General features: G+C 47.3%; 1 protein-coding gene across 1 annotated transcript in view; it reads right to left on the bottom strand.

The window, feature by feature from the left end:
* Nucleotides 1–15,614, bottom strand: part of ME3 (malic enzyme 3) — a 225,987-nt gene that overhangs the window by 112,862 nt on the left and 97,511 nt on the right. The window contains exons 2-3 of the mRNA XM_052661742.1: nt 5,828–5,961; nt 2,520–2,669 (exon numbers count right to left, since the gene is read on the bottom strand). Coding sequence (XP_052517702.1) covers nt 2,520–2,669; nt 5,828–5,961 — 284 coding nt within the window. The remainder of the gene's footprint in view (nt 1–2,519; nt 2,670–5,827; nt 5,962–15,614) is intronic.

Here is a 15,614-nt window from a genome sequence, read left to right as displayed (position 1 = left end):
GTTAAAGGGCCTTTTCAGGAAACAGTAAATCTGGAAGAGCCAGACCTTGTCTGTAATTACACATTAGTTCACTGTATGTTTGATGACGCAATTTTCTTCGCAAACATTGAAAAATACAGACGTGTAACATAACTCTGCACGTATCAGTCCTGCCTTCCTCCTACGGTAGTTGCTGAAGGAACCTTAGCACGGATGCCAGGAACCCGGCCACGTTACCACATTTCACCTTCACAACGATTATTTCAGGCAGGCAGCCTTACTGCCTTTGGTTGATAAACGTGGACATTAAGGCCGAGAGAGGTTAAGAAACTTGCCTGCGGGTCAGAGAGACGAAATCACAGAGCTCACTGTGAAGACCTAGCTCTTTTTCTCACTCAGTAGGCGACACTGTCCCATCAGAGTGTCAATTACTGGCCCAATGGATCTGATGCGTTTCCAGCTCCCTCTAGAAACTTGTGTCTCAGTACAGGAGGTTGGTGGTTTCTCAGATGACTCAGTGGTAAAGAACCCACCTGCCAAGGCAGGAGATGCAGTTTGACCCCTGAGTTGGGAAGATCCTAAGGACATGGCAACCCACTCCAGTATTCTTACCCGGAGAATCCCATGGACAGAGGAGCCCTCCACGGGGTTTCAAAAGAGTCGGTCATGACTTAGTTACTATACAACAGAGGGGGCTGGTACACAAATAGTTAAAAATACAAAGCACCAAAAATAAAACTATGGAATAGAAATATGTGTAATGGACTGGGGTGGGGGAGGGTGGAGGCTGAGAAGGGTTCAGGCTGGGGCAGATCAGGGAGGGTCTCTCTGATCAGATCAGAGAAGCTGACTCTTGGAAGATGGGATAATCTGAGTTTTGCTGGGTAGAGAACGAGGAAAGGAGAGAAGGCAGGAATCTGAGGCAGAGGGGACGGCATGGGCAAAGGCTTACAGAGAATGCCAGACATGCTTGGGGAAGGAGACTAGACCAGGGTAGCCAGAGCACGGGATTTCTGAGGACGAGCTGGGCTGTGCCAGGCTTAGTTTTGTCAAAACGTTGGCCCTTGCTTCGCTAAGCCCCGGGCAGCTGCTGATGGCCGCAGAGGAGGGCAGTGGCACTGGTGCAGTGGTAAAGAATCTGCGAGCCAGTGCAGGAGGTGCAAGAGATGCAAGTTCGATCCCTGGGTCGGGAAGGTCCCCTGGAGGAGGCAGTGGGCACGCACTCCAGTGCTCTTGCCTGGGACATGCCATGACAGAGGAGCCTGGGGGGTTACCGACCACGGGGTCACCGAGAGTCAGACACGAGTGAGCACACGAGCCGTGTGCGGAGGCAGGCTCTGCCAGGGCCCGGGGCCCTTAAACAGGCTCCCGCTTCCTTCAGGAATGTGCCATCCGCCCCCAAGGCCTCGGTCAGGGCTGGTTTCAGGGGGGACTCTCTTTCCCGTTGAAAGAGGCAGGCTGAAGACCAGATCAGCTATGGAGTCTGGGCGCACTGTCCCCTGCCCCCAGGATGGCAGAAACACGGCTGCTCTGCGCGATGAGGTCAAATATGCTGTAGCAGGTGGACATGCCCACCCAGAGGAAGTGGGACACACTGCCCTCTACCCAGGGTAACACCGGGAACTCGCCGGGCCTGCAGTACTCATTCCAAATGCTGGCTTCAGAACTGGAATACTGCTTATCCAAATTAATGAAAGATGTTCTAGACCCATGATGACATGTTCCGGACACAGTGCATGATTTATAACACAGATTTATAAGTTCTACGTAAATGTAAATTACACATCTGTGCACAGTATTCTAACACAGGCTGAAACAATGTCCCATGACACATAATAAACTCAGGAGCTCTTTAAGCATCAGTGCTAGAACTACATGTTGACAATCACCTTGCACTGAGCACTTTGTGAAAATCCTTCCATTTTTCCCTTTTTCATTTTTAAAAATATATATGCTGAACTCACCATGAAAAAAACAAACAGGTGATCTCTTTAGAAAACTGCCCCCAAATTCTTTCCGAAAGAAAATTCCGTGCCAGATTTTTGCCGAATAAAGCGACATTTTGAGTGGAATCTGGGTCGAGCCCAAATAAAGGAATGCTGCTTCTTTGAATCGGCAAAAGAATTCAGTTGCTGGTTTCCAGCACTCCATTATTCATTGACCCGAATTAGCAGGAGAGCTGTCTGCACTTTGGAGAAGACTGGGAAAGTGGGGTTTGGAGGGGGAGAGGGAAGGAGGTGGTGGGTAGATAAAGGAGAGAAAAACAAGCTGAAATACCTCCCGGGCCAACTCTGAACAACATGTTGGGTGTTTCCTATTTGGAGGTGGACAGGCTCCGAGGTCCCCTTGCTAGACACTGTCTCAGCTCACCTCTCTGCACATGGGCTCATTTCCCAGAGCGAAAGCTCAAAACAAACATCGTGCTGGGTTGCTTCCTCCCAGGAAGCCCCTCCAGGGTCCCAGCAAGCAAGGCCAGAGGGAAGACTGATTCCCCGGCCAGGAGACGGCCCCTCCCCGAGCCCTGGCCCCAGGCCGCTCACCGGGGTCTGCGGAAGGTCAGGCCGTAGTGCTGGCAGGCCAGCCCCACGGTGGGCGTGTACACGATGGGCAGGAACTTCTCCACGTCTGAGGTCAGCACGCGGTAGAAGAGCTTCTCGTTCCGGTCCTGGAGTGTCATGAGGATGATGTACCTTGGGAGAAGAGGCAAGAACCAAGCTGAACACCCCGCATGGCAGCACGGACGGCCCCCGGTGTAGAAACCCAGGGCTCCCACTCAGCTCCTTGCAACGGCACCTTCACGGGCAAATCACCATCTCCACTGAGCAGGAGTCTCATCATCTCAGAAATGTGGAGAACATGACCTGCATTATGGCGTCCGTGGGGTCACCAAGAGTTGGACAGGACCGAGTGACTAACAATAACAACAATGGCCCTTCTTATTACACACGACGTAGGTGCCGTTCTCAACAGTTTCATAACTAGTCTGACACGGGGAACATGCCTCCCAATGACTTGTATGTGTGGTTAGTCGCTCAGTCATGTCCAACTCTTTGCGACCCCATGGACTGTAGCCTGCTAGGCTCTTCTGTTTATGGAATTCTCCAGGCAAGAATTCTGGAGTGGGTTGCCATTACCTTCTCCAGGGGATCTTCCGGACCTAGGGATCAAACCCATGTTTCCTACATTGCACGGGGATTCTTTAATGTCTAAGCCACCAGGGAAGGCCCCAATGACTTGTAAGGTGGGTAATATAATTCTGGTCATTTTATTTTTTTTATCGGGTATAATTGCTATCTGGCCATTTTTAGAGACAATTAAGCCACAGAGAAATGAAATAATTCACCAAGAGATCTGAACCTATGCAATATAACTCCAGAATCTGTGCTCTCAGCCATGATGCAAGATGGCTAGTTAGGTTATAGTTATGTGGACAGTAATGAACGACAGCAGAATAACAGCATTCTGGGGCTGGGGGAAGGTTGGGAAAAATGCTAGGCAGACCGCTGATATATGAACTGGTCCTTCCTGTCACACAGGCCTGGTTCCTGTCACAAGCAGAGTTCACAAGTGTTTGAGCACCAAGTGATCTCAGGAAGCATGTTGCAAACATGCCTACTTCCTGAAGCCTGAAATCAGTAAGGCAGCAAAAGGGTCTTTCATTCACACTTCACACAGAATAGTCTGGGAGAAAAAAACTTAGGGACTGAAATTCCCAGCAAGGTGTGAAATTGAAAGTGTTAGTTGGTCAGTCGTGTCTGAGTCTTTGCGACCACATGGACTGTAGCCCGCCAGGCTCCTCTGTTGGGGATTCTCCAGACAAGAATACTGGAGTGGGCTGCCATGCCCTCCTCCAGGGGATCATCCTGACCCAGGGACTGAACTCGCATCTCCTGCAGCTCCTGCACTGCGGGTGGTTTCTTTACAGCTGAGCCACTGGGGTAGCCCAATGAGGTGTAAGCAGCAGCTGATATCACAACCTTTAAGTCTTGGAGAGATAATGAGGGCACATGAGGCCCTGGCATGGAGTGGGGTGACAGAAATGATCTGGCAGGGGAATGATCCCCGGGCGAGGCATCAGGTTCCTGGGTGTGAATCTCAGCTCTGCTGTTCATGAGCTATGTGACCTTGAGGAAGTCTTGTGACTTCTTGGGGCTTCAGCCTCTTCTTCCTCACCAAAGGCACTGTTCCATTACTATGCTCTAGAAGGCACTTTCAGGAAAGGGGGATTTATGCTTAGAATAGTCAGGATCTTAGCTCATTACGAGTGTAACGATTCCCTTACTAAGCAGCCACTAGTACACATCTCTTTTCAATTCTGTATTCAGTGATGTCAAGTTGATAAGCTGCAATTGACCTTGGCGGGAGTATCTACATCATGAAATTGGCAAATGCTTTAAATCCTCACCCGATGGCCCCAGAACTGGTCCTTAAACACTTACCAGCACACCACTGTCTTTACCCATAAGCTGGGGAGCCTCCTTAGCCTTTCTCCCTAAGCACCTGCTGGAATGAGGGGCTCCCGTAATGAATGGGTCAGAGAGGTCCTCAGAAGCAAGCCCCCTCGAGCTCACAGGATCAGGCACATCCATCGCCCCCCGGTCTTCCCAGGCACGTGGGTGAGGCCCATCTCGCTGGAAAGAACTGGAAAGGGGAGGATTCTGGACTTCGGTTTTTAAGGTTTAATATCTTTAGGAAGGTGAATTGCGTTTTGGACTAAGGAACTTTGGCTCTTAAGTGATAGAATGAGGATCTGAACTCAGGCTAGTTTTGTAGCCACTAAGCTTCAATACCTCTTAGCTATGGTGTAGCAGAGAGGTTCAAAGCACAGACTCTGGAGTTAACAGTGTTCAAATCCTGGCTGTGCCAAAAGTCACAGCCACGAGACCTGCCAGGTCACTACCTTCTTTAGTAAGATGGGTAAAGCTGACCCTGTGCATACCACTGACTCTTCCTGTCGAAATGCCCACCAGGAGAAACCAGAGGGGAGGCGGGGCTCTCCCTAAACTTCCAATGGATGGCATCCCAGGTCTGCCCAAGGTGACCCTGTCCATTTCCCCTCTGCTCCACCACGTTCCTTTTATTCCAGGAACCTGGGCCACATACCACTTCCTTAACCCATCTGTCCCTTTATTTTTTACTATAGATTAATTTTTTTTTTTTTACTTGGAGGATAATTGCTTTACACTGTTGTGTTGGTTTCTGCCGTATGGCATGAATCAGCCGGAAGCACACACATGTCTCCTCCCCCTCAAACCTCCCTCCCACCCCCAGCCCCAGCCCAGGCCTCTAGGTTGTCACCGGGCGGTAGGTTGAGCTCTTCCACTGGCTATCTATTTTATATATGATAATGGATGTTTCAGCACTACTGTCTCAATTTGTGGCACTGTCCCCTTCCCCCGCTGTGTCCACAGTTCTCTACGTGTGTGCGTGCTCAGCTGTGTCCGACTCTTTGCATATACGCCTACATTTTTGCTCCCCTCCTTCCCACTGAGTGAAATGCTTCCGGGAACCCCACTGCTGAATGCTAACGTCCACTGGTACTTCCACTGGTACTATCGCTGCTTCCTGGGCTGACTCTGATTTCCTCACTTCTGGAAGGCCCAACCAGATCCCCCTGGTTGGAGTTCAGGCAACCTTCTCAGTCCTCCCAGGACACACGGACCATGGCTCGATCACAACAAGCCCTGTCCCTCAGGGAGACGATCGCCCTGTAGAAGGCAAGGCTGGGTCTGGGCTCTCTCGGGGCTCTCGGCCTTTCCTAGCTAGAGAGCGTCCAGATAACCGTCTGAGGATCGCGGGAGACAGCTGAGCCCGGCGCTGGGTGAGAGAGCAGACGCCCGGCACTCACTTGTCCAGGTCGCTCTGCTGCCGCTCGTAGTATCTCATGACCCGGAGGAGCTGGACATCCTGGCTCAGGAAGCAGGGGGGGATGAGGCCGTGGATCCCAAGCTGCAGCCTCTCTTCAAGTGTAAAGGCCATGCCCTGGGGAGAACAGGAAAGAAACGCACGCACGTAAGTGGGTGTGCAGGAAACGGGGTCCATCCCCAGATCGGCCCCAGGCACTGAGACTCAGCAGCGAGGTCCCGGGCGCAGAGCCCACCGCTGCCTTTTAAGTAGCCAGGCCATCCTGCATCAGTCATTTTGGCTCTCCTGGAGTCTAGCTTCCTCTTAGAAAAACATGGAAAATATGTATATTGCCAGGGTTTTTCAGTTTATACTTCTTTTTAAAAATGTATTTTATTTTTAGAACAGTTTTCTTTTTTAATATTTATTTATCTTTTGTTGTTCATTTGGCTGCACTGGACCTTAGTTGCAACGTGTGGGATTCGGTTTCTTGACCAGGGATTGAACCTGCATTGGGAGCATAGAGTCTTTGCCACTGGCTCTACAGGGAAGTCCCCAGAACAGTTTTAGATTTATAGAAAAATTGACAAGATAGTACTGAGTTCCCTTATATCTCCTCATCCAATTTGCCCTATTAGTAATATCTTCCATCCCTTTGATATATTTGTTAGAATTCATGAATCAATAATGACACATTATTATTAAATAAAGTCCCTGGTTTATTCAGATTTCCTAGTTTGGTTTTTTTTTTCCACCTGTTTCTTTTCTCATTGTTCTTTTAGGATCCCATCCAGGATCCCACATTCCATGAAGTCACCAGGTCTTCTAAGGCTCCCCGTGGCTCTGACAGTTGCTCAGACCCTCCTTGGTTTTGATGACCTTGGGGTGTCTTGAGGAGGGCTGGTCAGGTATTTTGCACACTCTCCCTCCACTGGCATTTGTGTCTTGCTTCTCTCACGGCAGAAGTGGGCTAATGGGTTTTGAGGAGGAAGACCACGGAGCGCCATTCTTATTGCTTCAGATCACTGCACATATGAGCAACACAACTTATCATTGCTGCCGTTGACCAAGACCACGCGGCTGAAGGAGTGCTTGCCAGCTCCCTCCACTGTGAAGTGACGCCTTTCTTGGACTTCCTCTCCATAGGAGATTCGTCTCTTCTCCCTCACTTATTTATTTATTCAGCCATTTATTTATATTAGAATGAACTCATGGCTATTTGTTTTATGCTCTGGGTTATAATCCAATACTGTCTTATTTTTTTCGCTCAAACTGTTCCAGCCATCGAAAACTTTTAGCTGGCCCTGTATCCCTTGAGGAGCTTCCCAGGCGGCTCTAGTGGTAAAGAACCCACCTGCCAATGCAGGAGACAAAAGAGACAGGAGTTCAGTCTCTGGGTCGGGAAGATCCCCTGGAGGAAAGCATGGCAACCCACTCCAGTATTCTTGCCTGGAGAATCCCACGGACAGAGGAGCCTGGTGAGCTACAGTCCATGGGGTCGCAAAGAGTCAGACACAACTGAAGCGACTGCGTGTGCATGGTAAGACTGTATTTAGCTTTTTAAGAAACTGCCAAACTGTTTTCTAAAGTGGCTGTAAAACTTTGCACTCCCACCAGCAACGAATGAGTTTCTGTTGTTCCACCTCCTCTCCAGCAATTGGTATTGTCAGTTTTAGAAATTTTAGTCCTTGTAATGGATATGTGTGTGTGTCTGTTAGTCGCTCAGTTGTGTCCGACTCTTTGAGACCCCATAGGATGTAGCCCACCATATGCAGCGGTATGTTATTATTGCTTGAAATTGTAACTCCTTATTAACATAGGATGTTGAACATTTTTTTTCATATGCTCATTCTTCACCTGTACATCTCCTTAGAGAGGTATTGTTCAAAAATTCTTGCCTTTATTTTTTTACTTTTTTTTCTTATTGTTTAGTTTTAATAGTTCTTAGATCTGCAGTTTCAATGCAATCCCTATCAAAATTTGAATGGCCTCTTTTGCAGAAATAGGAAAGTCAATTTTCAAATTCATACGGAATAGCAAGGCATCCTGAGCAACCAAAACCATTTTTAAAAAGAATACTTCAAAACTTAATATAAATCCACAGTAATCAAAACAGTGTGTTACTGGCATAAGTACATACAGATCAATAGAAAAGAATCAAGAATTCAGAAATAAATCCATACATCTACGAAAATTGGTTTTTGACAATGATGCCAATTCCATTTGATGGAGAGAGAATAGTGTCTTCAAGAATGGATGCTGGGACAACTGGATTGCCATGTGCAGAAGAATTCAAGGGGATTCCTACTTCACACCAAAACAAAAATTAATTCAAGTGGATCAACAGTCTAAACATAAGAACTAAAATCATAAAGCTCTTACAGAAAACACAGGGGTAAATCTTAGTGACCTTGGGTTTGACTATGGATTCTTAGATATGCACCAAAGCAATGGCAATAAAGACAAAATTAGATAAACTGACTCCATCTAAAAACTTTTGTGCATAAAGGAAAACTGCCAAGGAAGGGAAAAGACAGCCTACAAAATGAGAGAAAATATTTGGAAATCACAGGTCTAATAAGGGCTTAATATTCAGAATCTATAATTTCTACAACACACAACAAAAAGAAAAGCAACCCAAGTAAAAAATGGGCAAATGACTTAGAAATTTCTCCAAGGAAGATATACAAATGGCCAATAGCATAAGAAAAAATACACAGCATCATTAATCATGGCTGTTTAGTTGCTAAATCTTGTCCGACTCTTTTGCAACCCCACAGACTGCAGCCTGCCAGGCTCCTCTGTCCATGGGATTTCCCAGGCAAGAATAGTACAGTGGGTTGCCATTTCCTTCTCTAGGGGCTCTTCCCCACCCGGGGAAGGAACCCACGTTTCCTGCATTGGCAAGTGGATCCTTTACCACTGACGCACCTGGAAAGCCTATCATTAGTCATTGTGTGTATATGTTAGTCACTCAGTCGTGGCCGACTCTTTGTGACCCCATGGACTGCAGCCCGCCAGCCTCTTCTGTTCAAGGGATTTTCCAGGCAAGGATACTGGAATGGCTTGCCCTGCCCTCCTCCAGGGGATTCTCTTGACTCGGGTATCGAACCCGGGTCTCCTGCATTGCAGGCGGATGCTTTACTGTCTGAGCTAATAGGGAAACCCATTAGCCATCAGGGAAAATAAAATCAAAACTACACTGAGATAACCATTTCATACCCACTAGGGTGGCTGTACTGAAAAAAAATAAAATAACAAGTGTTGGTGAAGATGTGGAGAAACTGAAACTCTTGTACATTACTGGTAGGAATGTAAAGTGTTGCAGCCTCTATAGGAAAATGATTTTGAATTTCTTCAAAAAGCTAAGCACAGAATTACCATATGACTCCCAAAATTCCATTCCAGAAACTGAAAGCAAGGACTTAAACAGATGTTCACTGCAGTATTATTCACCACAGCCGAAAGGTGGAATCAACCAAAGTGTCCACCAACACATGAATGGATAAACAAAATGTGTATATGTACAATGAAAATTATTCAAACATAAAAAGGAATGAAGTTCTGACACATGCTACTTCATTGGATGAACCTTGAAAACATTATGCTAAATGAAATAAGCCAGATACAAGAGGACAAATATTATATGATTCCACTTACAGGAAATATCTGGAATAGACAAATTCATCACAACAGAAAGTAGATTAGAGATTACTAAAGGCTGGGTGGTGGGGAAGCCATGGTGAGTTATTACTTAATGGTAACAGAGTTTCTCCTTAGGGCAATGAAAAAGTTTTGGGAATGGATGGTAATGATGGTTGCACAACATTATGAATGTACTTAGTGCCACTTAACTGTACACTTGAAAATGGTTTACCCAAACTTTGCTTTATATGTATACTTGACCACACCTTAAAAAGTTAAAACCAGATTATCTCCAAAAATCACTGAGCTGTATCCTTAAAATGAGTGAATTGTATGGTATGTGAATTGTAACTCAATAAAGCTGTTTTAAAAGAATTCTTTGCATATTTTGGATACAAGTTCTGCATCAGACGTGTGTTTTGTAAATATTTCTTCCAGTCTGTGGCCTGTCTTTTCATTGTCTGACCAGTGTCTTTCACAGAATGGCCCTTTCTGGTTTGGGCACCAGCAGGGAGACATGGGGGATAAGTAAGACGTCATGGAATCTGCTCCCTGGCCCAGTTAAACCCTCTGGAGATGGTGTCTGCTGGCAGAAGTTGCAGAAACTGTTCTCATAAGGGATACTGGGGGCCATGAGCACTCCAACTGCCCTGCCTTTATCCTGAAGTGATGAAGAGCAACACCCTGTGAAAAAAAGACACCTCTTCCATGTAGGACTCCGGGTAGCTCTGCTGAATGAGGGCTGCCCTAGAACTGCCTAGAAACCAGTGTAGGCTTCCTCAACCTTCTCACCCTGGCAGTGGCCAAAGCGGTGAGCCCCAGAGTGGCTCCATGGGTGGCAGACATTAACAAGAAAGGGACCAGAATCCCCAAGGTGGGGGGATTGTGTAGGGGACTGAGAACAGTCCTTAATTAACTAATTCAGTGATTAATACTGCTCTGATGACCCCCACTGTAGTCAAGGCTGATGATACCTGGGGCAACGCAGGTTAAGCCCTCTCTTCATAATGAGCCTCAGGTAATGAAGGTTCCCTGTAGAAGCGAAGGCTGTAGGTGATACGTAAAAACTAACTGACACTTACGGCTGTCTAGCGTCCCCAGATTTCCTTGCAGAGGAGGAGCTTGAATGGGTAGGAAGCACCAACTCTTCTCATTCTTCCACCAGCTGGAAAATACCTCATCTACAATGAGCATAGTGCTTCTTCTTGTTTAGCCATGAAGTTGTGTCCGACTCTTTTGTGACCCCACGGACTGTAGCCCGCCAGGCTCCTCTGTCCATGGGATTTCCCAGGCAAGAATACTGGAGTGGGTTGCCGTTTCCTTCTCCAGGGGGTTTCCTGACTCAGGGGTCGAACACAGGTCTCCTGCATTGGCAGGCAGGTTCTTTACCACCGAGCCTTTACAGGGAATTTAACAATGACAGGGTGATTCAAGTCCATATACTGATCATCCCACCTAGCTGATGCTATCATCAGTCCTAAGACAAGGACCAATAAATACCCAACCTCACTCCATCCTTAACAATCACCTTGTGAGGAGGCTTTTGTACCCTCTACTGTACAGAGGACACAATTGAGCGCAAGACGTTAGTTGGTGCTCCTGAAGTTGCACAGCTATTGACCCGTATTTTATCGTTTCTTAAACCAGGATGCATCTTACAACCATTCGGTGTGATAACTTTTTTCCTGATGATTTCTTTGACTAGAGGTAAGTGACACAACCAAGAGTTGATCACAGGCTGCATTTTTTTTTTAAAAATCTGGGGTGTAGTTACTTTACAATGCTGTGTTAGCTTCTGCTGCAGGGTGAAGTGCATCGGCTATATGCGTTCATATATCTCCTCCCTCTTGGGCGGCTCTCCTGCCCCCGCACCATCCCACCCCTCTAGGTCACCACGGAACACTAAGCTGAGCTCCCTGAGCTGCACAGCAGCCCCCCACTAGCCATCTGTCTCACACATGGCAATGCACACACATCAGTTCCAGTCTCCCAGCTCATCTCCCTCCTCGTGTCCACACGTCTGTTTCTTCCTTCCGCGTCTCTATTCAGGAGCGGCTGCAGCTTTGCCACTTATATAGTGTTCACCCTGCCAGGACCTTGGTGAGATGGACCTCAGAAAATGTGAGCTGGGATGGTGCGGGTGAAGGAAGGGTGGGAAAAAAAAGAGAAATAGAGGGGAAAAGTAAATAAAAGTTAGATTCCTTGGCTAGTCCCAATTCCTCTTCCTTTTTGTTTTGTAACTTGGGAATCTCTGGAACTACGAGTTCTGGGCTGTGGTTATGTTTTTATAAAGGAGCAATGATGATTCAGCTTATAAAAATCCTGAGGAATTGTTCCTCCTCTCAGAAGAACTGCTGGAACTGTATGAAAAACCTATCTTAGGAGAGGCTCAGCTCTGAAAATATGACTCATGGCACTTTGCAAAGCACTCTGGGCACATAAAATTCCTACTGTTTTCTTCATCAAAGCCCAAAGTCACCAGTTCACAAATTCCCTGTGCTGGCCATCACCTCTGCAAGCTTGGTATGACACCGAGGTCCCTGATTCTTTTTCAGGAAACATCTTGTACTTTCACTAAACACTATTAGGCAGGTGAGTCTTTACTGGTTTAGTAAAGACTGGAATTGTCTTTCCTTGGACCCAGGATCCCAGGCAGGCCAGGACATTTAATTATGACATCATCTTTGTTAATGACCACTTGGCTTTTAATAACAGCTCAAGTCTCTCTACAGGCTGTTTCTCTTGGCTTACTGCCACCAAATTCTTTGGTATTTCAGGAAAAAGTATGACTGTTTAGCAACTGGTAATTTCAGGGATTAAAAAAAAAAAAGAAACTTCTATAAGCTTCTTTTCACCCTGAAAGTAATGTTAAGGCAACCTCAGATTTACAAGTTTGCAGAGAAGAAATGCAGGTACTTTAGCTTTACTGTGTACTTTTAGCTTCCAAAATGGGACGGGCACAAAATGACTCATTAGGGTGTAAGGAAGAAGTATTAGAGCTCTACAAGAGAAAGCACTCAGGCTCTTGGCCTGGATAATTTCCATAAGGGATACCAGGAGTCCTAAGGTAGGAGTAAGGTTTGTACAACATGGAGAAGTTGATAGTGGTGGGGGTGGGGGCTAGGGGGTAATCCTTAATCCTTACTGCACTGAGAATTTATGGCTTCTGTGTGCCTAGCCAAGTAAAGTACTGCCTCATATTATCCAGTTTTTGTTGTTGTTGTTAAAGATTATTTTATTTGATTTTTTTGGCTGCACTGGGTCTTCACTGCTGCATGCAGGCTTTCTCTGGTTGCGCTGAGCAGGCTTTCTCTGGTTGCGCTGAGCAGGCTTTCTCTGGTTGCGCTGAACAGCCTTTCTCTGGTTGTGCTGAGCAGCCTTTCTCTGGCTGCGCTGAGCAGGACTTTCTCTGGCTGCGCTGAGCAGGACTTTCTCTGGCTGCGCTGAGCACGACTTTCTCTGCTTGCGCTGAGCAGCCTTTCTCTGCTTGCACTGAGCAGCCTTTCTCTGGTTGGGGTCCTGGGGCTTCTCACTGTTGTGGCTTCTCTTGTGGCTCCAGGTCCACAGGCTTCAGGAGTTGCAGCACGTGGGCTTGGCTTTTGGGCTTAGTTGCTTGTGGCATGTGGAATCTTCCTGGACCAGGGATTTAACTGGTGTCCCTTGCATCGCAAGGCAGACTCTTAACCACTGGACCACCAGGGACGTTTTATCATCAAGTTTTAACACAGTCTTCAAAATAGGACAAGTGGGTTTTGAAAAATGTCTGATTCTCTTAGCAGAAAGCGATCTTGGGGTGTTTAGCTATGACACTCCATTAGTAATCTACCAGTTGTGACTTTTTTGAAATATCTGAATTGCTACAGAGCCACTTCTCTGACTACTTCCCCCAACCAGGTGCCCCTCCCAACCTGCTCTGGCTTCTCCCAGGGTACCTTTGGCACCTCCCCAAGATCAACAAACAATGGGTTAACGTTTGGCAGAGTGGGTGGCTTCAACATCCTGCTCTAGCAGGAAAGGTCTGGGACTGTTTTTATTGGTCGGTGCCTACGCTGAGGCAGGGTTAAGCTTTCAACCATCACCCCTGACCTTACCTATCTGATCATCTTCCCTGAATGAGCATCTCTGGCCCAGCTGCTGAATTCCACTTGTAGGCTCAACCCAGGACAAAACTTATTGGCATCAGAGACTGGCACTGGAGATAAGACATTTAAATAGATTCCAGCATCAAATACTCTGGAGAAGGGAATGGCAACCCACTCCAGTAATTTTGCCTGGAAAATCCCATGGACAGAGGAGCCTGGTGGGCTCCATCGTCACAGGAGTTGGACATGACTTAGCAGCTAAGCACACACACCATCAAGTGGCTTGAAGGCAGTGAGCCTGTCAGGCTGGGCCCCGCCCCAGCCTCCTGCTGTCCTGAGACCCAGGCTTCCCAGTGCCCAGCTCCTCAAAAACTAAGCTTTCCCGCCAGGAGGGCTCCCTGCCCCTCTTGGCAATCTGCCTATTTCCTCCGGCTCCAGAGTCCTGCTGTGCACTTGACACTCTTGTTTCATTCATTGTTCAAGCATTTATGAGTTCCTACTTTGTGCCAAGGTGCACCCCGTTAGGCAGCCCGAAAAGAAATGCGCTTCTGGGTCGACCAGCAAAGACACGTGGATTAACGTGTACAGGCAATCCAGAGCCTCTGCCTCGCACAGGACACTTCTCCAACCTAAGAAATGGGATGTGGGCCATGTCACGTGTGGTGGCATTCACTGAAATACTGGTGTGAAATGCTCAGCACGGGTACTGGCACACAGGAAGTGCTCAGGGAACACCACATATTCCCCTTATTACCACTGTTATCTGTTCATGGGGCAGGGTGACACAGGAGAGCTCAGGAGCGATGCTGGAGACGAGCCCTGGAGGGTGGTTGGGAGCTCGTCCAGCAGAGAGGGGCTGAAGGGACGTCACCACATCCAGTGTAACCGCGCCTCCAATGGCTCAGGCCAGGCTCCTGCCTCTGCAGCTCCCTGCGCTCCCCACGCCAAACTGCCCCCCCGCCCCCAGCAGACGCGCTCACTCTGCCTGTCACACTCTGGTCCACATCAGGACCCCTGCCCAGTGTGCTCTGAAGCGTTCCTCTCCCATCTTCCAATCCCCAGTCGAGGCCACCTCCTCCAGGAGGTCTTCCCTGATACCCTACCTCATTCAGCTCTCCCCTCTCTCTTAGAGTCGGTGCCATACATTTTAGCACATGAAGGGCATTTCCTGCTTGGTTTCTTGAGCATCAGTTAATTAACAAATGCAGGGTAGTGCGAACTAGACACTTGGAAGCAGCTAATACAGGCTGAAGCACAAAAATATAATCGCCAATAACAATAACAAGAGCACCCACGGGGTTAGGTCGGGCACTGAGATAGGTACTTTGTACAAGCCAGACTTCAGCAATACGTGAACTGTGAACTCCCTGATGTTCAAGCTGGTTTTAGAAAAGGTAGAGGAACCAGAGATCAAATTGCCAACATCCGCTGGATCATGGAAAAAGCAAGAGAGTTCCAGAAAAACATCTATTTCTGCTCTATTGACTATGCCAAAACCTTTGACTGTGTGGATCACAATAAACTGTGGAAAATTCTGAAAGAGATGGGAATATCAGACCACCTAACCTGCCTCTTGAGGAATCTGTATGCAGGTCAGGAAGCAACAGTTAGAACTGGACATGGAACAACAGACTGGTTCCAAATAGGAAAAGGAGTACATCAAGGCTGTATATTGTCACCCTGCTTATTTAACTTCTATGCAGAGTACATCATGAGAAACGCTGGACTGGAAGAAACACAAGTGGGAATCAAGATTGCCGGGAGAAATATCAATAACCTCAGATATGTAGATGACACCACCCTTATGGCAGAAAGTGAAGAGGAACTCAAAAGCCTCTTGATGAAAGTGAAAGAGGAGAGTGAAAAAGTTGGCTTAAAGCTCAACATTCAGAAAACGAAGATCATGGCATCTGGTCCCATCACTTCATGGGAAATGGATGGGGAAACAGTAGAAACAGTGTCAGACTTTATTTTTGGGGGCTCCAAAATCACTGCAGATGGTAACTGCAGCCATGAAATTAAACGACACTTACTCCTTGGAAGAAAAGTTATGACCAACCTAGA

Source organism: Budorcas taxicolor, chromosome 25 (assembly GCF_023091745.1).
Source record: "Budorcas taxicolor isolate Tak-1 chromosome 25, Takin1.1, whole genome shotgun sequence".
Classification (NCBI taxonomy): domain Eukaryota; kingdom Metazoa; phylum Chordata; class Mammalia; order Artiodactyla; family Bovidae; genus Budorcas; species Budorcas taxicolor.
This window is presented reverse-complemented; position numbering and strand designations above follow the sequence as displayed.